Source organism: Myxine glutinosa, chromosome 1, assembly GCF_964187855.1.
Source record: "Myxine glutinosa chromosome 1, kmMyxGlut1.1, whole genome shotgun sequence".
Classification (NCBI taxonomy): Eukaryota; Metazoa; Chordata; class Myxini; order Myxiniformes; family Myxinidae; genus Myxine; species Myxine glutinosa.
The window spans coordinates 172,428,856-172,453,733 of record NC_136261.1 but is presented as its reverse complement, the minus strand read 5'-3'; the positions used below and the strand labels follow the sequence as shown (position 1 = coordinate 172,453,733).

The following is a 24,878-nucleotide window of genomic DNA, read 5'->3' as shown; positions in this document are numbered from 1 at the left end:
TCTTGTAAATATCCCATCATTTAATAAGGTCAAAGGTCGCACCCATAGTTAGGCCACAGCAACACGGAGGACACCAAAGGACTTTCAGTTATTTCCTTAATATGTGTTTCAGATAAGGCTGTGTTCCCAATAGTTGAATCTGCGTTGCATTAATTAAATAAGATAGGCCCCATTCCGCCCATTTTACCAGTCTCTCTCTCCAAATTGTGTTACGCGCCTCTGCCAGCCGCAGCCGCCTCAGCGTTCGCTCAGGCAACGCCATTGAACACGCGGTCTAAGGCCGAGGAAAAAGGGGGCGGGACACGGGAACGAGGCGTGGCCCTGTCAACGAGCCGTCAAGGGCGGAGCCGGTGAGCCCTCGCTAACCAACCAGGGCAGAGGTGAGCTCGCTGGCGGGCGTGGCGCGGATTGATCTATAAGCGCACTATATAAGCGCACGTGCCAAGCCCTATAACGGACTGCGCGGGGAGAGCTCGAATAGCACGAACTGCGCAGGGGACCATCGTTATTGACAGAACTGTGCGGAGACGTCTGATTGTAACGCTATTGAAAGAACTGCGCAGGGGACCGTTGCTATTGAAGGAACTGCGCAGGGGACCGTTGCTATTGAAGGAACTGCGCGGAGACGTCTGATTGTAACGTTATCCGGACAGCGCGGAGGCGCGCTTGTTTCAACGAACTGCGCAGGGAACCATCGTTTGATATGAACTGCTGTTTGATACGGACCTTGATTGATCGGGAGAGAGAGAGCGTTCGGCACGCTATACGTACGCAGCATTCGAGCCCCTCGCATATGTAAGGTCCGGTCGCGCGCCAACGATACGCAAAGCTGCCTGCCGTTCTTCGCCCGCAGACCCGGAGCCTGGACGGAGCCTACCTGCCTGGACCTTGCTCCCCTACCAGCTACCATCCCGTGTACGTCTGTCTGTTTGTCCGGGGTTGTAAGTAAGACTGTTTAAATAAGCTTGCCCTGTGTCCTTTTGTTTCTTCTTCTTCTTGTACATGCTTTCGTTTCCTCTTCTTTTGGTTTTGTACATAATTAATAAATCCACTCTTTGTTCTTCCCTTACTCTGGTTTCCTCTTATTCGATCGCTTTAGTCTTTTCTCGATTGAGTACCTGTGGCACGATTTGGAAACCGCTATAATCGGGTGTAGTATTTGTTAACGGTCCGAGTTGCGGCTCGCTTCGCTCGGCGTGTCCATTAACGCTGCGGCTAGGGAGGGAGTTATCTCCTCGCTTCACGGCCGGTAGTAGTACTTAGGTACTAAGACTAATTAGGCTTACAACCCTACTTACCACCGACCGGAAGCGACGTCATAATTTCCAGGATTGGGGGACGGCCAGCTTAAAAGACAAGGGGATTAACCCCCCCCCCCCCTTGATAAGGGGAGCGCCGACCCCCGAATCCGCAACAATATGTTAGACTAGTGGGGCATGCTTACACACTGCAAGCAACTACTCGGGTGTATCCTACGTGGATATAACAAGTATCGGTCTTATATATTTAAATGAAGTGAATTGTGAGAGACCTTTTTGTATTTGATGAAGTGGATTGTGGTTGCCTTCTGCAAGCACCTATTTAATTCAAGTAAATCAAGAATATAAGTGATTAGAATGAGCTCTTTATTTAAAAGCTTACAGCTATAGTAATTACCCTGCGCACGTGAAACAAAAGGCAGGGTTAAGCAATTGGTTTAGTATGTCCTACAAACACAAGGTTATGATTGAGGAACAACTTCATTTAAATTGAATGTTGTATTTTTAACACAAATCGGAAAACAAACTGGCCATTTAACAGTACTTTGGTTCTGAATTAGTCATGCACACACATGCGCAGAGAGGAGTGAGATAATCTTTTTACTCTGTCTGCCTGGCAGTCAAACAAAATTGAAAAAAACTCCAAACAGGAAACGTACTGTTTTTAAGGATGTCATAAAGGACACATACAACAGACAGGTATAACTAATGCAACATGTTAGATCGGGTGGTGTAATAGCCACTGCGTCAACAGCAGTAAATTCCAGAATTAATTATTTGTATGACTTTTACAATCTTTATTTTATTTATGTTGAATTATATACTTGAACACTGTAGAACACAAATCATCTCATCATTTCCAAGAACTTCCAGTTTTGCAGTACTTGGAGATGCTAAATCAGGTGGTGTACAAGACCGCTTCAATAAAGCTAAACTTCCGGATTTTTAAAAAACAAACTTTAAAAGCATTATTTTATTTCAAATGAAATATAAAAACTTAAACCCTGCATGGGGTAAAGTGTTCTATAAACACTCTAGCTCTTAATTTAATTATGACAAAGGTTATAACATAAAAACTGTAGAACACGGAAGAAGTTTCGGGAACTGAGTGGCGTGCTGATGAGGAGGGGAGTGTCGTTGAAGCTGAAGGGAAAGGTGTATGCTGCATGTGTGAGAAGTGTTGTGATTTATGGGAGCGAGACATGGGTAATGAACGTAGAGCAGCAACGAAGGCTGGAAAGGGTGGAAATGCGAATGGTTCGGTGGATGTGTGGAGTATCGTTGAGAGAGAGGAAGACAAATGATGAATTGCGAAAGGTGATGGATGCTGTGAAGAGAAACAGGTTGAGATGGTTTGGTCATGTGTTGAGGAAGGATGAAAGTGACTGGTTGAGAAGAGTGATGGAAATGAATGTAGAAGGAAGTAGAGGACGGGGAAGACCGAGAAAGACTTGGCTAAAGGTGGTGGAAGAAGAAATGCGGGCAAGGGGGTTAACAAGGGGAGATGCAGAAAATAGGGCAAAATGGAGAAGATTGTCATGGGGCCCGCAAGGCTAACCCCCGCTCTTGCAGGGAAAATGGCCTTAAAATGCCTGGTGTTGTTGTTGTGATAACATAAGAGGGGGAGGAGGCACATCTTAGCGTTTGCCTCACAACCAGCTTGATTGGAAGCTCCATCGGCTTGAGTCACATGACGCACCCTGAGCAAAGCATTTCTGCACCAGCCAACTTTGGAAACTTCCTTAATACATTTATAACGGGATATTTGGATGCAAGTGTTGTGTAGAAAAACGTACCTTCATTAAAATCGAGCTTAGACATCTGCAAAGCATATGCTTCACACTCCTTCTTACTGAAGCTGAATATAATAACAGGCTGGAAGTTTCGTTCCATGATCATCTTCACAATCTTGAAAACATTTGATGGACCTATATGAAGCAAGATAATGTCATTTATTCTTTTTTTAAAGTCCAATTTATTGACCTAAATCTATATTGCAATACACATGTTAATCATATTCAAGCAAATTATTTAATTTCCAACTTTTTCAAGAATCGACTACATTGACACAAAACAAAACCAATCACAAAATTAAGCAAATGCATACAATAAACAATGCATGGCATAAATGATAATGTAAGAACAATCTATCCTCTACAAATTGAAGGACAACGGAGTAAATGAAGCTTGCACAAAGGATATCACTGGTTCTGGGGCAAGGTCAGTCTCAACCACAATGGCAAGTGGTAATGGCATGACTTGTGCAAGACCTCAACTTTAGAGCATAGGAATATTTATTCACACTTTTTCATACTCAGCAGAAACTAGTGTAGGCATGGTCTGATGCCTTCATTCCAAAGTATTTGGATAACTGACAAATCTCCTGTATGCCACCTTCACATAGTTTGCTGCCAAAACACCTCACTGCACTGAAAAACGTGTGGACAGGAATACTGGACTGTAAAGGGTTGGGATTTGTAATACCCTCGCCCACATGGAGGCGCCGATACACAATACACATTTTCATAGAGAATTAGCGTCCCACAACATCCCCCCCCCCCCCCCCCACCACCCCCAACCCCCCACACCCAAACAACCAGCAAAGATTTTAAAAATGATAAAACACCCGTTTACTCCAATCCTATGTATCAAGTCTGGATGTAATTGGCCCAGAACTGCAGGAGAAGAAGGTGAAAAAAAAAAAAATCACCAAAAAAACCCAACAAGCCAATTACATTTTGGCTCAGGTCTGAATCTAGATTCGGATCATCAGTGGGATGCAAAATGTACACTGTTGAGCCTGGCAGAGATGTGCGCTCTACGGGGTGCCGTTCTAGTTACCCTTACCTGAGGGGAGGGTATTGCATTTGAGTCCGATTGTTTGTTTGTCTGTCTGGCTGTCTTTGTTTGTTTGTTTGTCTGCACAGAATAAATATTTTCTCTGCAACCGTTGGTCCGATTGACAGGAAATTTTCACCCTAAGTGCAAATCCACCTGTAGATTTTTAAAATAATAATTATGCCGTCATACGTCACGTGGTACAGGCACCATCTTGGAAAAACCGAACATTTTTGCACCTCTATATCTCCGAGAGCGCTGCATAGAAAACATTGAGACAAGGCTCATTGTAAAGAAATCTGCATGGGGAATAAAATATGTTAATGATGATGTCATCGGTGCCTCCATTATGACGTCATAATTCGACAAGTACAAAACTTTTACCGATCAAGATGAAATTTCTTGCGTCATCTAGTGATAAATTGGTGGAGAAAAAATAAATGATGACGTCATCGGTCACGTGGTTCGGCTGACATATTTGTTTTTAACACAAAATATCTGTCACTCAAGCTTTTGGGTCTCACTATCTGCCAGGATCTTTCCTGAGAAAACCACATTTCCAAGCTGGCCTCCAAAGCCAGTTGCCGACTGGGCATCCTCCGTCGTGTGAAGTCCTTCCTTCGCACACCTGAGCTCCTCACCACATACAAGGCTTTCATCCGCAGCTCAATGGAATACTGCTCTCCCATCTGGGCTGGTGCACCTGCCTCACACCTAGCACAGCTTCACGCTGGTGAAACCAAAGCTTTCAGAATTATTGGAATCTCCCACGATGAAGCTGATTGTGAGGGCCTTTCACTCACTCACCGCAGGCAGGTTGGTGGCCTGTCTTCTACCGACTCCTTTCCGGCCTAGCTCCCCCAGCTCTATCTGTGCTCTGTCTCCCAAATATTCCTACAGGTCACACAAGATCTGCCAGCAACCCTCTTCTGGTGAAATTGCCAAAATCAAGACTCTCTGCTCACCTTCACTCTTTCATTCCCTTTACTCCTGCCTCTGGAACAAACTCCCTCACTCTCTTCAATCCCACTCCTCCCTCCAGGTCTTCAAAACAGCTGTTCACCACCATCTCTTATCTTCCCCCATCCAAGTTGATCTCTTCTACCCCCGTTAATTCACCCAAGATCAACTTTTCTGAAATACCGACTTCTTTCCTGGAAGTCCAAGCAGTGTCCATGTGTTTTATACCTCTCCCACCCCCCACCCCCCTTCCCACGCCTCCCCCCCCCCCCCAAGCCCTCTCCCTCCCACAGATCTCCCGATGTCCTTGTTCTCTGCTGATGTACTTGTGTGCTTCCCTCTCTCTCTCCATCTTGTCTCCCACTCCCTTTATTGTATATTTTGTGTGTCCGTTTGTTTTTTGTGATTAATGTTAGCTCTTACATGAGTCTCGATGTTGTATTTAAAAATAAATAAATAATAAAAGCCTTAAAAACCACTGAAAACACATCCTTGCGAGGGTCTACAATCTCTGATTGCTCTTTCTTGTTTTATTTGAGTTACTGAGTTTGAGCGAAACAAAAACGACAACAGTGGTCAAACATGCTATTGGCTTCAGGATCTTTTTGGGAATTTAGCAATTTGAGTGATGTAATCAGCTTCATTTGTAGCCATGGATCAGTGTAGAAAACAAAAATCATTATACTCCCAAATGTATCAGTAATTATGCAATAAATCATGTTTTTGATGTTTTATTCATTCACAAATCATTATTAATGATTCAAACATCAAAAACATGATTGATTGCAGAATTAGATTTTAAAAATTATATACTGATCCATGGCTACAAACGAAGCTTGTATAGAAACAACATGCACGACAAAGAGATTCGGTGTACTTTTACATCAATTACAACGCGAGCAGCCAAGGGACAAACATGGCTCTTTTTACCTTTATACCATCTTTACCACATTGCAACATAGCTTTGGCATGAGAAGGGAACAATAGGATAATATGAGAGAAAAAAAACTTAAAAAAAAAACTATAACAACACTCTTCGACGTCGACGGATATGCCTCCGCCCAAATTATTACATCAGTGTAATACTTGTACTAAGTTTGATTTAAATCCATTCAGCTGTTCTCAAGTTATCACATTTTTACCTGACATGACCTCTGACCTTTTACCTCGGGACCCCTAAATCGAATCAGTTAATCTTTACATCATTATACATATCTGTACAAAGTTTGAATTAGATCACTTCAGCCATTCTCAAGTTAGACGTATTACAGACTTTGACCTTTGACCTCTTGCCCCAAAAATCTAATCGGTTCATCTCTACATCATTCTACATAACTGTACCAAATTTGGTCAGAATCCCATCACTGGTTCACAAGTTATCGCAGTCACAGGATTTTTACATAACATGACCTCTGACCTTTGGCATTTTACCTCGTGACCCCAAAATCTAATCAGTTCATCTTTACCGCATTATACATACCTGCACCAAGTTTGACTAAGATCGCTTCAGCCATTCAAGTTATCGCGGTAACGAAAACCTATCATGGACGGATGGCCAGATGGACAGCCGGACAGACAGCAAAACAACAACAACAACATGCATTTTAAAAGGCCATTTTCCCTGCTAGAGCGGGGGTTAGCCTTGCGGTCCCCATGACAATCTTCTCCATTTTGCCCCATTTTCTGCATCTCTCCTTGTTAACCCCCTTGCCCGCATTTCTTCTTCCACCATCTTTAGCCAAGTCTTTCTCGGTCTTCCCCGTCTTCTACTTCCTTCTACATTCATTTCCATCACTCTTCTCAACCAGTCACTTTCATCCTTCCTCAACACATGACCAAACCATCTCAACCTGTTCCTCTTCACAGCATCAATCACAGGCTCTATTCCCATCATCTTTCGCAATTCATCATTTGTCTTCCTCTCTCTCAACGATACTCCGCACATCCGTCGAACCATTCGCATTTCCACCCTTTCCAACCTTCGTTGCTGCTCTACATTCATTACCCATGTCTCGCTCCCATAAATCATAACACATCTCACATGCAGCATACACCTTTCCCTTCAGCTTCAACGACACTCCCCTCATCATCAGCACGCCACTCAATTCCCGAAACTTCTTCCATACACATCTCACTCGAGCAACCGTTGCTGAGTCTGATCCACCTTCTCCATTCAGCATGTCTCCGAGGTAGCAAAATGTTTTCACACCTTCCAGCTTCACGCCGTCTCCAAGATCCAACTCAACATTTCCTCCATCTGCAGCTCCCTCTGTGCACACCTTACATTTGAATGTAGCTGCCACACTGGTTAATGACCCTCTCAGACCACTACATTTTTGATGAACCCACTCAGCGCACATTGTACACTGAATGGAGTTCACTCCGACACCCTTCCTACACACAGCACAGGGCCACTTCCCAGTTCTTTCCACCTCACCACATGCTTTACCACTTGCCATCACCTTCGTCTTTCCGATATTCACCTTCAGACCTTTTGTCTCCATACATTCCTTCCACGTGTTCATCTTTTCCTTCAGTCCATCCATACTTTCCGCAATCAACACCAGATCATCTGCATACAACAACTCCCACGGTAAACCCTCCTTTACGTTCTGAGCCAGCACCTCCATCACAGCTACAAATAGTAGTGGACTTAGTACCGACCCCTGATGCACTCCCACCTTCACCTCAAACTCACCACTGTTCCCGTCCTTCGTCCTTACAGCTGTGCGCGCTCTTTTGTACATTGCCATCACTACTCTGATCAACCATTCCTCCACTCCTAACTTCGGACAGACAGCCTGAAAACATAATGTCTCCGGCGACGATAAAAACAGCACGTAGTCTTCTGATTACAAAATCTTAATGTTATAAGGCCAACTATAAAACAAAAGGTGCTGCATAACCATAGACAAATACATTTCTCACCTTTAGTCCCTCCTTTCCGGCCTTTTTGGTCCCCTTTAGCAGCATCACCGACATCTCGCAGGACCTGCATCGCAGCATCAAAGTTGTCCTCTCGAAACTCTCCCTGTGAGATGGTCAAATAGATATATCACAAATTTGCAGATGTGTAAATCAAAGGTTCATCTCACCTATGCTGGATGAATTTGCACATTTCCTTTGTTATCATTACTATACAATAAGCTTAAATATCAATTGTGACAGGTGGAAGGGGTTTGTCAAGTTGGTTTTGCTCACTATCAGCACATGAACCGAACAAGAAAATAGGAATTGAGTCTCACATTCTCGTCCACAACTAAATGCAGTCCATCACCACCCGCAGGGAAGATGTAGTGCTGGAGGGGTGTGGGACGGTAATCCGTGTAGACAACATGGCATGGCTAATGGGTGATGTTGGGAAATATGGGAGGGAGAGAATTAGGATGAGGAAGAAAGAAACATTCAAGCGCAAGGAAACACTGTATCCAGCAATCCAATTTCCACATTCAGAGGACCAGATTAGAAAAGCAGATTCGGAGCATAATGAATATACATTATGTATTCGGCAGTCATATACCACAAGACAATAATAGATGAGACCTACGCAAACTTCTTTAAAACTGCCTTTATCTGGGGCAACCTAGTAATTTATAAAAGCAATGGTACAAGCAAACTGGGATTAGTGCACAAAAAACATGCAGCACAATCAAACACACAATTTAAGTGTAGAACAGAAAAAAGAAAAGAAAAAAAAACCAACACAAAGAGTATGGGTGGTATGAAGAATAGATCTCAGCAATACAAAAGCTAAATCTTGAATGTTTTTACAAATATCACACACACAAGCCAAGTGTCTCTATGCTGTTTTATAAACAAAGTGTGCCATAGCAACATAATTCAGCCAATCACAACCGTGATTTAATCAGGTTGAGATAATGTCATGTCATGAGCGTCATGAGAAATATCATGAGTAACAGATATCAGAAATATGAAAGCTAAACGTTCAACAGTTTTTAAAATATCACTTGCACAAAATGAACGTTTTCATACATGGACGCAGATGACAGGTCGGACGGTCGGAGCTCATTTTAATGCCCCTCCACCACCTTCTCCGACTTTGGCGGAGGGGCGAAGGCCAATATATGTCCGATTCATTTTGACAAGATGTGTTACAATTCCAGTAATGAGAAATGTTGATGTCATTCAGCTTACCTTTTGTCTTCAATCAGCAGGATACAATCAAAGTAATTTAAATAAAATTTTGCCTTGGCCCGTTGGCCGTATCGTTTCACCTGACACATATTGTATGATTTTGTTCCCCACCAATCCGACAAGGTCGAATACGAGGGACATTAAAAGGAGCCGTCCGACCGACCAATCATCTGTCCATGCACTTTTGTGTGCGCGATATTTCAAAAAAAGTTCAAGATCTAGCTTTCACATTACACTGAACTATTCCTTTCACATTTCACCCAAAAGGCAAGAAGCTTCGAGCATCAGCTCCTTGTTTTTATGTTTTGCCACCCACCATTTTGGTTTAAAATTTCATCAAGTAGGAATAACATGTTTTGTTAACTGGTTGATAGAGAAAGAAAACTTCACATTATATGAATTTTCTTTGCCTTGCCATTTCATGCAATATACCTTTGAGCGATGTGAACTTTATTAGCATTCACCTGCACACATTGTGATGAAAGCCTTGCAGTTTATTTGATATTCATATACCTGCTTATGCAAATGGCAGATCCACTCTGCAAACTGGCGAGCATTGGGAATTGTTGCCGACAGGAACACGTAATGTACGTTATCAGGAAGCAAAATAATTGTCTCCTCCCATACAACACCACGTTCTGTAAGGTGAATGATCGGCATCATTGAAGGCAAACTGATTTGAGCACAACAGCACAAAAATTATTGAAATACAGACAAGGGAGATTATTATTTTAACATTACACTGAAGGTTTGGGTTAGAGGAAAGGGAGTCCAAAGAGGAAGGGAATGGAAGCATATGGGGAAGAAGATGAAGTAGAAAGATGGAGAAGTGATTGATTGGGTGTGACAGTTAAGCAGGGAGGGGGTGGGTGGGTTTTTAGGTGTTTGGTAATCAAGCTGAATAAAAGAGGGGGGACATTAACAAGGTACGTAAGGTGCTTAAAATACTGACCTAGATCTCGCATGTAGTGAATTTCATCAAAGACGACCCAAGCAACCTCTCGCATTACCTCCGAGCCTCGGTACAGCATACTGCGCAAGATCTAAGACAACACAAGATGTCCTCTTAACGATGTTTATGAATACCAGTTAACAAGTACACATATAGGTGATGTTATAGCAAACAACATGGACTCGATCATTAAGGTACAAATACAATAATAAACTAGAAAGAGCAATCAGAGATTGCAGACCCTCGCCAGGACGTGTCTGCAGTGGTTAAGGCTGTTGTGTTAAAACATGTATGGCGGCCGAACGTGACCGATGACTTCATCTTTTTTTTTTCTCCACCAATTTATCCCGAGATGATGCTCAAGAAATTTCAGCTTGATTGGATGAAGTTTTGTACTTGTCGAATTATGACGTCATAATGGAGGCACCTATGACATCATCATCAACGTATGTTAATCCACATGGAGAGTTATTTACAATGAGCCAAGTCTCATTTTTTTTTTCGATGCAGCGCTTTCATTGATAGAGGTTCAGATATTTTCGGGTTTTCCAAGATGGCGGCCGAACCACGTGCCCGATGACGTCATCATTAACATATTTTATTCCCCATGGAGAGTTCTTTACAACGAGCCATGTCTCAATTTTTTTCTATTCAGCACTTTCGGAGATATAGAGGTGCAAAGTTTTTCGGTTTTTCTAATATGGCACCCATACCACATGACCTATGATGTCATAATTATCATTTAAAAATTCTACATGTGGAGTTGCACCGATGGTGAAAATTTCCTGTCAATCAGACCAACGGTTGCAGAGAAAATCATATTTATTTTGTGCAGACAAACGGACTCAAATGCAATACCCTCTCCTCTGGCGAGGATAATAATCTTCAGACGGCATATTTCTGAGCTTCCACTATCAACGGCAATGATTCTGCTACCATCCGACAGGGTTTTACTTCCTGCAAAATCCTTTGGTATTCGAATTCTATTAGTTTGAAAGGATTCCACGAAAACTATGCAAAACTACATTCCTTTGTAAAAGAATAGGACCGGCGTATGCGTGGCTACGACGGTCAATCAGCTTGATGGGGCAGGGCCGCTAGACACATTTGCCTCAGTGTCGCATTATGCGTGATAATGTGGAATCAAATAATATCAGCAGAAATATCATGCCTCGGGAAATGCCTTGTTTTTCAGTGTTACGTTTATGAAAATAAAATAATAGCTACACACCACACATGGGACAAGTGATCACGAACCCTCCAGTTGCGGGTCAAGGCAAAAGCGAACCGCGTGAACAGTAACCATCTCGAGTCATGTTCAAAATGTTCAATTTCATCAGTTTCGCATGTACCCCCCTATATGTTTTGGATGCTAGTGAGATACCCGTGCTACGCATGGGTGCGAGGCCGGAAGCAAACAAGCAATGCAGATACGGCGAATGCTAAAGCATGAAACCAATAAATTCCACATTCCTGTAGCACCCTCAGTCGCACGTCAGACATGGACAGCAAGTTCGTGAAGGACTTCCACGAAAAACGTACCCATTCGCAAACGGGTATGTTCACGTATAGAAACATCGATCGTGGGTCAGTGGCGAATCTGCATATGGCGATCCGCGAAGTTCACGTTTAGAAAGTAAAAACCATCACGGCATGTCGTCATTTACTTGAACTCAATATCTCTTTTTTTCATTCCAAACAACATAACTCCAATCACAAAATAAACTTTTAACAACATTGTTAATGTTTCCTTCATTGTAAAAACTACCAAGTCAACAGTTAAAAGGATTTTGAGCCAATAGGTGTTACGGCCTTGGCAAGATCGATGGAGACAGCGATCTGTTAGCGGATACACCACCCAAATAACTATGTGGAATTCTCTCATGTAGAGATTAAACTCATGTCGTTTGAACTTTGGCAGAGTTCATTATTTACTTTTAATGATGTTTATATACGAATCAAAAAGAAGATAATTGGTTTTGGGTCGTCCTTTCGGCATATCTTGTGGAATTGTGAGTTGGAGAGATGACCGTGATGGCGGGGAGGGGGTTGGCATTCTCTCAAGCAGGGATTCAAACCATGTCCTTATAAAAGGTCTTTGTCATATGTCATACGTCATAAAAGGTCACAGAGTCCGATCGGTGCAGCCATTTGTGTGGCACCCGGGAAAATAACGTTATGCGGGAGTCCAAACCTGAAAATGGAAAAACAATATACCCTATTTTACTCCAGGAGATCCCAGGATTACCCACCCAAAATATCGTTGCGATCGGTTCAGCCGTTTTTGCGGTACCTTCAAACGGACGGACAGACAGTCGGACGGACATTTGGTGAATTATAGTAAGATTCAGCGCTTTCGGAGATATATAGGTGCAATGTTTTTTGGTTTTCCCAAGATGGCAAAGAACCACGTGACCGATGACGTCATTATTTTTTTTCTCCACCAGTTTATGCCGACATGGCGCTCAAGAAATTTCATCTTGACTGGATGAAGTTTTGTACTTGTCGAATTACGACGTCATAATGGAAGCACCTATGACATCATCAACAACATATTTTATTCCCCATGGAGAGTTCTTTACAATGAGCCATGTCTCAATTTTTCTATTCAGTGCTTTCCGAGATAGAGGTGCAAAGTTTTTCGATTTTTCCAAGATGGTGGCCGAACCACGTGACCTACGACGTCATAATTATCATTTTTTAAAATTCTGCAGGTGGAGTTGCACCTATGGTGAAAATTTCCTGTCAATCGGACCAATGGTTGCAGAGAAAATCATATTTATTCTGTGCAGACAAACACACAGACAAACAAACGGACTCAAATGCAATACCCTATCTTCTGGCGAGGGTAATTAACTCAAACAATCAAATGAACCTTGAAAATCTCCATGCTATTTCAAGAATATGGATGAGGAAACACAAGGTTTCCTTCAATGGGACCAAAATGATGTCATTATGGCAACAAAACTACAGAGAAAGAATGTCATTCTTAATATACAAGATAGTCAGTAATAACGAGACCTCTGTAGTCATGACGAGACAAGAAGCAGTAGGATTGATGGTAATGTCGCCTGTGAGTAGGCCCACATCTGCAAATTCTTCATACAGCTCACGATACTTTTGATTGCTGAGGGCTTTGATGGGACTTGTGAAAATCACACGCTGTTTTTCACGTAGGCCTTGAGCAATGGCATACCTGCAGACAGGAAAAATGAATTTTTAAAGAGCATGGAGGAGATTTGGGCTATGTCGAAAAACGTTGCTGATGACATATTATATAACAAAAATAGGAGCAATGTCCCTGGGCTCACCTGATAGAACCTCACCAGTAGACCCTGCTTTTTTTTAATGCTATGAACAAACTTTAGCCCATCACAGGTGTTGAACGTCATGGTCAAGTTTCATTGAAATTGTGTGTAGTTTCAGGGAAGAAAGCAAATACCTATTTGGGGGGGGGGGGGGGGCTGGGGGGCAGGACAAACCTGGACCCACTTTGACCTTGATTTTTTATGCCATGAACAAACTCTGGTACTTCACAGAAGATGTAAGGTGTGGTCAAGTTTCATCAAAATTGTGTGTCGTTTTGAAGAAGTTCCGAGTGTTTACATACTGTCATAACTCATCCATAACTTTTTTAAATATCACGTTATATCGCACTTTTTGCCCGATCTCTTAATGGTGAAGAATCACTTTATAATTAAATAATTCTTATATCCGAATCCATATTCAGATCTTCACCAAAATCGAATCTATTCGTCCTTGTCACATGTACTACCTCTGCCAAATTTCGTCCGCATCCATCCACAACTTTTTGAGATATCTTGTTCACAGACAGAAAAACAAACAAACAGACAAACAGACAGACCGGGGTGAAAACATAACCTCCATCCACCTAAAGTGGCGGAGGTAAAAAGTTGTGGACGAGTTATGACTAAACTTGGTGGACGAGTTGATTTGGTGACAAGCCGATTAGATTTTGGTTCAGGTCCGAATCAAGATACAGCCTATCAGTGCGATACAAAACAAATTGTTCAGCCTGGCGGAGGTATGCGCTCTACCGAGTGCTGTTCGAGTCAGTCTTTAAAGATTTTTTTTTTCTTTATTTACGGTGGATGCATGGAGAGGATGAAATGCGCATCAACTGTGATGGTGTGTAGGGGGAGGGAGATAGATGTTGTGTTTGACTCTGGTGTTTGTCGCTCTGAGGGCAGCAGGTCTGTGAGCTTCGCTGGGGGCAGCACTTAGTTTGCGCACTTCGCCATCTTGATAAAAGCTCTTCTGCACACGTTCTGAGTCGGAGTATGGATGTGGCGATTGTACCAGTGCAAATAGTCCCCCTTTGCCTCAGACACCAACTCAGGATACTCAACGAAAGATCCTGATAATGAAGCATGAGAACGAGCAACTTGCAGTCGTGGCCAAAAATATTGGCGCCCTTGCGCTTTTTTTCAAATAACTCACAATTTTCTCTAAAAATAAGTTGAAATTGACAAAGGTATTTGGTCTCCACAATTCTTTATTTCACTGTTAATATGACAGAACCTTTGTTTTTGATTCAGAACTTAATATATCCTTTTAAATCAGAAAATAAAAAGATATAACATTGACAAAATTCTTTACACCCCAGACTTGATGATTGGTAGCACAGCCTTTGGACAAAATAACTGCAGTCAAGCGCTTCCTATCAGCGGAATGAGCTTCCTACACCACTCTACTGGCAGTTTGGCCTACACCACTCTTCTTGTGCAAACTGCTCCAGTTCTCCCAGATTTGAAGGGTACCTTCTCCCAACTGCTGTTTTCAGATCTCCCCACAGGTGTTCAATGGGATTTAGATCTGGACTTATTGCTGGCCACTTCAGAACAGTCAAGCGTTTTGTCTTGAACCATTCATGGGTGCTTTTTGAAGCGTTTGGGGTCATTCTTCTGCTGCAACACCCATGACCTTCGACAGAGACTCAACTTTCTGACACTGGGTTGAACATTGTGCTCCAAAATGCCTTGGTAATCTCTCGATTTCATGAAGCCATGCACACACACAAGGCACTCAGTGCCAGAGGCAGCACAGCAACACCAAAGAATCACTGAACCTCCTCCATGTTTGACTGTAAGGAAGGTGTTCTTTTCTTTGAAGGTTTTCATTTTGTTTTCTGTAAACATAGAGATGATGTGCTTTACAAAAAGCCTCTAATTTGGTCTCATCTGTACACAGGACGTTCTCCCACAATGATTTTGGCTTGTTCAGGTGTGTTTTGGAAAACTCCAGTCAGGCTTCCTCAGCAGTGGGGTCCTTCTGGGTATCCTACCATAGAATCCCCTTTCATTGAGTTGGCGACAGATGGTGCGAGTTGAAACCGTCATACCTTGTGTCTGAAGGTCAGCTTGAATCCGTTCGGCAGTTGAACGAGGTGCTTTCTTCACCATTTGAACAATCTTTCGATGCAATCTTCGATCAAGTTGTCTCTTGCGGCCACAACTAGGGAGGTTGGCTGCAGCGCCATGGACCTTGGACGTCCTGATAACATTGCGTACGGAAGACATAGGAACATCAAGGTCTCTGGAGATTAACTTGTAGCCTTGAGATTGCCCATGCTTGGCTACAATCTTGTGTGACAATTCTCTGGTCTTCTTTCTTTTCTCCATGCTCATTGCAGAACACACAGTGACACAAAACAGCAGAATGACTCCTTTTCTCCATTCAAACTGGTTGAATGAGTGATTTTTAGATTGCAGGCACCTGCAACTCACCATAGGTGAGTTCAATTCCAAAGTAAAGGAGAATCAACTGCTTGAAATCAAATTATTTCTAACAACTTCTAAAAGGTGCCAATAATATTGTCCAGGCCATTTTAGGATTTCTGTGTGAAATAAGCTATGATTTTGTAATTTTTTCAGCTTTTTTGTGTTGTTCTACTGCAAACCAAAGAAATACATGTGTGTATACCAAAATATTTTTTTCATTTCAACAATTTTCTGGAAGAAATGGTGCATTATTTGAGCAAAAAGGGCAAGGTGCCAATATTTTTGGCCACGACTGTAAATGGGATGAGTTTTCCCAGCATTCGCATGAAAGTCGAGTAAGAATAATTGTGGTGCATACATGTTGTACACAGCTGAAAATCTTCGGTTTACAATACCGCACATCACTTTTTCATTATTGAATGTGCCGATATACAGTTGGTAAAATGTAGAATCACGTTGATGATATTTTTTCAATATCTTATCGAGCCAATAATATCGAGATATCACCCAGCTCATCAAAACACCCTCAAGAGATGTGCAGACAGTCAAGACTCGGGCTCATGCTGGAGTTGAGAGCACATGCAGCACAAACGAGCATCAGTTAGGCTTAATCAACTTGATTTATCAGGTGTTCCTTATTTAGTTAAGTGGGTTATGTCAAAGCCATCTGTCCCGACCCCAGGGAAGTAAGTGCGGAGGAAGCACGTGAGGTTGACTTTCTTCTCTTTCCTAATTTTAAAGCTTGCTATAAAAAAAAAAGCACAGAGTAATGCAGAATTAAGTGTGCTCCAAACAGATCCAAGAGCTATGACTGAGCACAATAAATACGTACTCTGCACAAACTGTTTTGCCAGCAGACGTGTGCGCAGAGACGAGTACCGATTGGTTGTTCTCGATGCATCGGATGGCCTCACGCTGGAATGCATCTAGTGTAAATGGGTATTCCTGCAAAACACAAAAAGCCATGAAAATCTTCCTCAACTGAGATGTAAAGCTATACATGGCAAATCAAAGGATTTCATCAAATAAATGTTGACAAGAGCATGTTTAACAGTCCAAATTGAGGTGCAACTGACATTCAGCATGAGCTTTTCATTATAAATCAGAGCATGACAAAGTGCTACATCACAAATGGGCAGCCTCAACTAGTTTCCCCAAGGCAGGAAAACACACTTGTCAACGTCAACAAAATTAATTGTTCATCTTGTCAGCTGAAGCAGACAGATTCCATCATACATGATGAAACACATAACCAAGAAAACGACCAAACTTGTCTTGCACAACATGTACATGGTTAAAATTGTAACTTTACTTTTCTTTTTAACAGCTTGTAATTTGTTGTGTTTGTACCAGCATTTTTGTATTTTTGGCTAAAACTCTGCCCACCACTGCCTATGTTCTCCAAATGCTGAAGTCACACAAGGTCTGATGCACTCATATCGCAGGCAGGTCAGTAGCTTATGTCATTATTTTATTTAAACCAGCTCTTCTCTAATCCAGCTTGTTCTGCTCTCTCAACCGCCAGAACATCACCAACTCCTCCACAACACATTTTTCCAGGAAGCTACCATTTCCTAAGCTTCCAAAATTCAGGAAGACTGCACACCGAAACTCTTGTTCACTTTTATAGTATGTAGAACCAGCTTAGCGAGTCTGTGCTATTCCTTCCAAAGTTCGCTTTGGCCTCAGGTCATCCCGCATCCATACTCATCATCTCATCTACTCAAATGACCCCATTCCCAAGCATTCGTCTTTTCCAGCCTATTGTGATGTCTCCCCCCCCCCCCCCCCCCAACCTCATTTATCAGTTGGCTTGTTCGTTCTGCTCCACCCCCAATTTCCTCTTCCTCTTCTTCCTACGTCTCAGCTTGCACGCCCCGTGTGTCCTTCTCCCTTTAACCTCACTGTCACTTCGTCAATGAAGGCTCAAAACAGATGCAAAACTTATATTTTAAAACAACTTGTTGGTACTTGCACATACGAACACTGGCACCAAACCACCTCTCTCACCATTATTTGCATATAATAACTGGAACAGCACTCAGTAGAGAGCATACATACCTCCGCCTGGTTGGCCATATCACTCAATGGTGAAGGATAACTTAAAAAAATTAAATAATTCTCATATCCGAATCCATATTCAGATCTTCACCAAAATCGAATATATTTGTCCTTGTCAGACACCCAACCGGTCCACCAAGTTTTGTCCAATTCTGTGCACAACTTTTTGATATACAGTCACGTGAAAAAGTAAGTACACCCCATGTAAAGTTTTGACTTTTTCAACATATATCAACATACAGCTATTTGATCTTCATTTCAACAATATCGATAGATAAAGGTGATATAATTTAACAAATATGATGAAACATTTACATTTTGTAGTCCATTGTATAATTTAAATAAACATAAATTTCGCAAAAAGTAAGTACACCCCTACATTTATCGCTTCTTCAAATACCTAAAATTTGAATCAGGTGCACCAGCTCAGGTGCAAATGATAACAACATCGTTAGAGAGGATCTCGGAGGAACCTGTCTTATTTAAACCTCAGACATTTAGTTTGGTTTGCTCTTTGTTGTTGAAGTGTGCGGCGTCACCATGCCAAGATCAAAAGAGCTCTCTGAGGCCTTCAGAAAGAAGGTTATAGATGCTTACGAGTCGGGGAAGGGATTTAAAAATATCTCCAAACAATTTCAAAATCAATCATTCAACTGTCCGGAAGATCATCTACAAGTGGAGAAGATTCCAAACAACTGCCAACTTGTTCAGGCCAGGCCGCCCCAGCAAATTCAGCCCGAGAGCAGACCGCAAGATGCTGAGAGAAGTCTCTAAGAACCCCAGAATGTCATCACGGGACCTTCAGGTAGCTCTTGCCACTATCGATGTCAAAGTGCACGAGTCTACCATTAGAAAGAGGCTGCACAAATATGATCTACATGGGAGGTGTGCCAGGAGGAAACCTTTGCTGTCCAGAAAGAACATCAGGGCATGACTAAAGTTTGCCAATGAACACCGAGGCAAAGACCAGCACTTCTGGAACAATGTGCTCTGGACAGATGAGTCAAACAACAACAACAACAACAACAACAACAACAACAACATGCATTTTAACGGCCATTTTCCCTACTAGAGCGGGGGTTAGCCCTGTGGTCCCCATGACAATCTTCTCCATTTTGCCCTATTTTCTGCATCTCTCCTTGTTAACCCCCTTGCCCGCATTTCTTCTTCCACCATCTTTAGCCAAGTCTTTCTCGGTCTTCCCCGTCCTCAACTTCCTTCTACATTCATTTCCATCACTCTTCTCAACCAGTCACTTTCATCCTTCCTCAACACATGACCAAACCATCTCAACCTGTTCCTCTTCACAGCATCAATCACAGGCTCTATTCCCATCATCTTTCACAATTCATCATTTGTCTTCCTCTCTCTCAACGATACTCAGCACATCCGTCGAACCATTCGCATTTCCACCCTTCGTTGCTGCTCTACATTCATTACCCATGTCTCACTCCCATAAATCATAACACTTCTCACACATGCAGCATCCACCTTTCCCTTCAGCTTCAACGACACTCACCTCATCATCAGCACGCCACTCAGTTCCCGAAACTTCTTCCATGCACATCTCACTCGAGCAACCGCTGCCGAGTCTGATCCACCTTCTCCATTCAGCATGTCTCCGAGGTAGCAAAATGTTTTCACACCTTCCAGCTTCATGCCGTCTCCAAGATCCAACTCAACATTTCCTCCATCTGCAGCTCCCTCTGTGCACACCTTACATTTGAATGTAGCTGCCACAATTGTCAAAGTGGACATCTCTCTGGCCATTCTCAGAGAGCCTCCTCAGCGTCGACGAGTCTGGCATTTCACTCAGGCCGACTGGGACGGTCTTCAAGCAGCCATCATTCGTCTGGATTGGTCTCCCATCTCCACTGCCTCTGACATCAATTCTTCCTGGGAATTCTTCCAAAGCAAACTGATCTCTCTCATGCACAGATTTATCCCATCTCGCCTTCAGTTGTCTTACCCTTCCTCCCGTCCATGGTACACTGAATCTTGTGGTGAGGCAGTTGCCCTGAAACAACTTGCCTTTGCCTCTTGGAAGGCTAATCCAACTGAAGGAAATCTCAGTTCCTTCCACCAAGCTCGGAACAAGTGTGTGTCTACCCTCAGGAGTGCCAGGAAGCACTATCTCTCCTCACTCAAGAATGAACTCTCAAACCTGTCTCCTTCCTCCAAATCCTGGTGGCGTCTGGTCAAATCCGTTTCTGGTGTTTGTTCCCCCTCCATCCCCTCCCTTACCTCAAATGGCCACACAGTTGACATCGCACGTGACAAAGCCGAATGCCTCAACTCTGTTTTTGCCTCAAAATCCTTAGTCCCAAACCCATCTCTCTCTGTTCCCACCTTTCCCAGTCGAACCAAACTGCTCCTGGACTCTGTGACCTTCTCTCCTGACAAGGTGGAGGAGTTTTTGTCAAACCTCGACTCTGATTCTGCAACTGGACCAGATGGCATCAGCTCACGGGTCCTAAAATCCTGCTCTGCCGCTCTATCTCACCCTCTCTGTTCTTTTCACCCTATCTTTTGCTCAAGGTCATCTGCCAGCATCCTGGAAATCAGCAAACATTACCGCTTTACACAAAAAAGGTGCAAAAACAGATCCTTGCAACTACAGACCAATCAGCCTGCTCCCAATTATCAGCAAAGTCATGGAATCCATCATTGCTTCGGATATGAAATCTTTCCTCTTCTCCAATGGCTTGATCTCTGATCATCAATTTGGTTTCAGACCAGGTCACTCTACTCTGGACATGCTGCTTCTGCTGTCTCAACAATGGATGGAGGTCCTCAATGCCAAACAGGAAATCAGAGCTGTCTCCCTTGACATATCACGTGCCTTCGATACGGTCTGGCACCCAGCTCTGCTCACCAAACTCTCCTCCTATGGTATCCATGGAAATCTCCATGCATGGCTTGCGGACTTCCTCTCTGGTCATAGTCAACATGTGGCCCTGAATGGATTTCTCTCATCTCCCCTTCCCGTTCAGGCTGGAGTTCGCCAAGGCAGTGTGCTGGGCCCTGTGCTTTTTCTGGTCTTTATCAATGATCTCTCCGACTCTCTGGAAAATCCTCTGTATCTCTTTGCTGATGACTCCACTCTCTGCCGCTCCATTCCTCTTCCCTCAGATCGGCAGTCTGCAGCCTCCTCACTCTCTGAAGACCTGGACAAAATCACAGACTGGTCAAACATGTGGAGCATGTCTTTCAATCCTGACAAATCTCACACTCTTACTATGTCTCTCCGAAAAGATCGACTGGACAACCCTCCCATCTACTTTCTCAACAATCCTCTCCAAGAAGTTCTGTCGCTCAAGCTTTTGGGTCTCACCATCTGCCATGATCTTTCTTGGGAAAACCACATTTCCAAGCTGGCCTCCAAAGCCAGTCGCCGACTGGGCATCCTCCGTCGTGCGAAGTCCTTCCTAGGCACACCTGAGCTCCTCACCACATACAAGGCTTTCATCCGCAGCTCAATGGAATACTGTTCTCCCCTATGGGCTGGTGCTCCTGCCTCACACCTGGCTCGGCTTCACGCTGTTGAATCCAAAGCTTTCAGAATCATTGGAATCTCCCGCGATGAAGCTATCTCTGAGGGCCTTTCACTCACTCACCGCAGGCAGGTAGGTGGTCTTTCTGTCTTCTACCGACTCCTCTCCGGCCTTGCTCCCCCAGCTCTCTCTGTGCTCTGTCCCCCAAATATTCCTACAGGTCGCACAAGATCTGCCAGCAACCCTCTGATGGTTAAACTGCCGAAATCTCGGCTCTCTGCTCACCTTCACTCTTTCATTCCTCTTTTCTCCCGCCTCTGGAACAAACTCCCACACTCACTTCAATCACACTCCTCCCTCCAGGTCTTCAAAACAGCTGTTCACCACCATCTCTTATCTTCCCCCATCCAAAACCTTGATCTTTTCTACCCCCACTAATTCACCCCAGATCCACCCAACTTCTTTCCTGGAAGTCTTGGCAATGTCCATATGTTTTATACCTCTCCACCCCCCCCCCCCCCCTTCCCATGCCTCCCTCCCAAAGCCCTCTCCCTCCCACAGTTCTCTCGATGTCTCCATGTCTCTCGGTCCCTGCTCTCAAATGTTGTGTTTGTGTCCTTCCCCCTCTCTCCCCATCTTGTCTACCGCTCCCGATGTTATTTGTTTTGTGTGTCCGTTTGTCTTTCTGTGTGATTAATGTTCGCTCTTTCACGAGCCTCGATCTTGTATACAAAAAAAAAAAAAAAAAAAAAAAAAAAAAAACACTGGTTAATGACCCTCTCAGACCACTACATTTTTGATGAACCCATTCAGCGCACATTGTACATTGAATGGAGTTCACTCCGACACCCTTCCTACACACAGCACAGGGCCACTTCTCAGTTCTTTCCACCTCACCACATGCTTTACCACTTGCCATCACCTTCGTCTTTCCGATATTCACCTTCAGACCTTTTGTCTCCATACATTCCTTCCACTTGTTCATCCTTTCCTTCAGTCCATCCATACTTTCTGCAATCAACACCAGATCATCTGCATACAACAACTCCCATGGTAAACCGTCCTTTACGTTCTGAGCCAGCACCTCCATCACAGCTACAAATAGTAGTGGACTTAGTACCGACCCCTGATGCACTCCCACCTTCACCTCAAACTCACCACTGTTCCCGCCCTTCGTCCTTACAGCTGTGCGCGCTCTTTTGTACATTGCCATCACTACTCTGATCAACCATTCCTCCACTCCTAACTTCCTCAATGCCCATGTCAATACTTTGCGTGGAACCCTATCGAATGCTTTCTCCAGATCAACAAACACAAGAAACAACTTCTTCCTCTTCTCCATGTACTTCTCCTGCAACTGCCTCACAATGAAAAGCGAGTCTGTCGTTCCTCTTCCTGGCATAAATCCAAACTGCATTTCGTCGAACTTCACTTTCTTCCTTATCCTCCTCTCCAACACCCTTTCCAATACCTTCATTCCATGCTCCAATAACTTTATCGCTCGGTACGAGCCACACGCCAGAGGGTCACCTTTCCCCTTTTATAGAGGGACGAGGGTACTCAGTTCCCAATCCACTGGAATGCGGCCTTCTTTCACCACCAGATTACAGATCTCTGTCATTCTCTTCACACCCCAACTTCCTGCTGCCTTCAACATATCTCCCACAACACCCGTCGGCCCTCCCGCTTTTCTACTCTTCATTGCTTTTATCGCTTCCTCAACTTCCTTCTCAGTTATCTTCTCTGCCGGTCCTAAAACTGGGTTACTCTCCATGTTGCCATCCCATTCATTCTCTGTATTCAACAGCATTTCCATATATCTTTTCCATCTTCCTTTAATTCCATCTGGGTCGACAACGATTTGTCCCACTTCATCCTTCAAGCAACTCACCCCCATCACATCACACCTCTCTTTCGCTATCTGCTTTGCAATCCTGAATACTGCTTTCTGACCCTCTTCCGAATCCAAGCGTTCTCCGAACATTTTCCTACATGCCTCCTGCGCCTTTGCTACCTCTTTCTTTGCAGCCTTCCTGGCTGCTTTATAACTTTCATGCTCTGCTGTTTCTGCTCCCGTACCCTTTGCCTTCTGCCACTCCTTGAACTTCTTCCTCTTCTCGTCAATCCTCTTTCCAACTTCATCATCCCACCACCATGTTTCCGAGTGCCTCGGTGGTCCTTTTGTCCATCCACATACCTCACCAACGGCTCCCAACAGACTAGCTTTCATTGACATCCAACCACTTTCAAGCTCAACCACATCATCCTCGACCCTACTCACCCTCTCTTTTAATGCCTCCCTTACTGTCACCTCTTTCATTGGTGACACACCTTCATTCTCGGTTGAGACTTCACCCGCCGAGCTCTCCTCGCACCTTTCACCCTTATGTCGCAGACAACCAAGTGGTGCTGTGAAACAGCCTCCTCCCCGGGATCACCTTTGTGTCCCGGAGGTGCCCCCTATCTCGCCTACGCACCATCAGGTAGTCAACAGTTGTCGTCGACCCACCTGACGTGTATGTAACAAGCTTATTATCCTCTTTCTGGAACTGAGTATTACAAATCAACAAATCAGCTCCATCAGCAAACTCCAAAATCCTTTCACCTTCTCCATTTCTCACACCATATCCGTAACCCCCATGAACTCCCTCAAAACCGTCCATACTCCTTCCCACATGTCCATTTAGGTTTCCTCCTTCCACAACAACTTCCTCATCTTTCACGTTTTCCATCAGCTTCTCTATCGCACACCAGAACTTGTCCTTCTCTTCATCGCTTCGACCAATCTGTGGAGCATATCCCGAGATGACGTTCACCAAGAGCTTTCCAATCATCATTTTCACCATCATCAACCTATCACTCACTCTTGTCACACTCACCACACTGTCTACAAACTCCTCAGAAAACAGGACACCAACACCATTCACGCCCTCCAGGCACCCTTGCCACATAAACTTGTATTTCTGTCCCTGCCTACCCTTCACCATTCTCACACCACTTCCCTTCCATCTCGTCTCTTGCACACAACATATGTCCACTCTTCTTCTGACCAATACTTCCACCACTTCTCCTGATCTCCCTGTCATTGTCCCTACATTCCATGTAGCTTCGATCGGGTTCCCCACCTTGAGTTTTGACGAGAGGGAGTGGGGTCCCCCACGGGGTACTTCAGGCTGTACCCTGCCCATATCTCGTAATTGTCATGGTTCTCTTTTTGAGGCAATGTTTTTATGGCCGGATGCCCTTCCTGACGCCAACCCTCTCAGTCGTCTCTTACGACACGCAGGGATATGGTGCACCTATTTTAATCCAGGGTACACACTGGGAAACGTTTAAAACATGGAAATTCTGGGGGGGGGGGGGGGGGCATCAGCATCACAGCTGCGGTTTAAACATATTTAAACAAAACCATGAAAAA

General features: G+C 43.8%; 1 protein-coding gene across 1 annotated transcript in view; it reads right to left on the bottom strand.

Moving 5' to 3' along the window:
- Nucleotides 1-24,878, bottom strand: part of MTREX (Mtr4 exosome RNA helicase) — a gene marked incomplete at its 3' end in the record, with an annotated part of 118,740 nt that overhangs the window by 73,464 nt on the left and 20,398 nt on the right. The window contains 7 exon segments of the mRNA XM_068122445.2: nucleotides 3,056-3,187; nucleotides 7,986-8,088; nucleotides 8,303-8,401; nucleotides 9,726-9,850; nucleotides 10,165-10,255; nucleotides 13,186-13,360; nucleotides 16,738-16,850. Coding sequence (XP_067978546.1) covers nucleotides 3,056-3,187; nucleotides 7,986-8,088; nucleotides 8,303-8,401; nucleotides 9,726-9,850; nucleotides 10,165-10,255; nucleotides 13,186-13,360; nucleotides 16,738-16,850 — 838 coding nt within the window.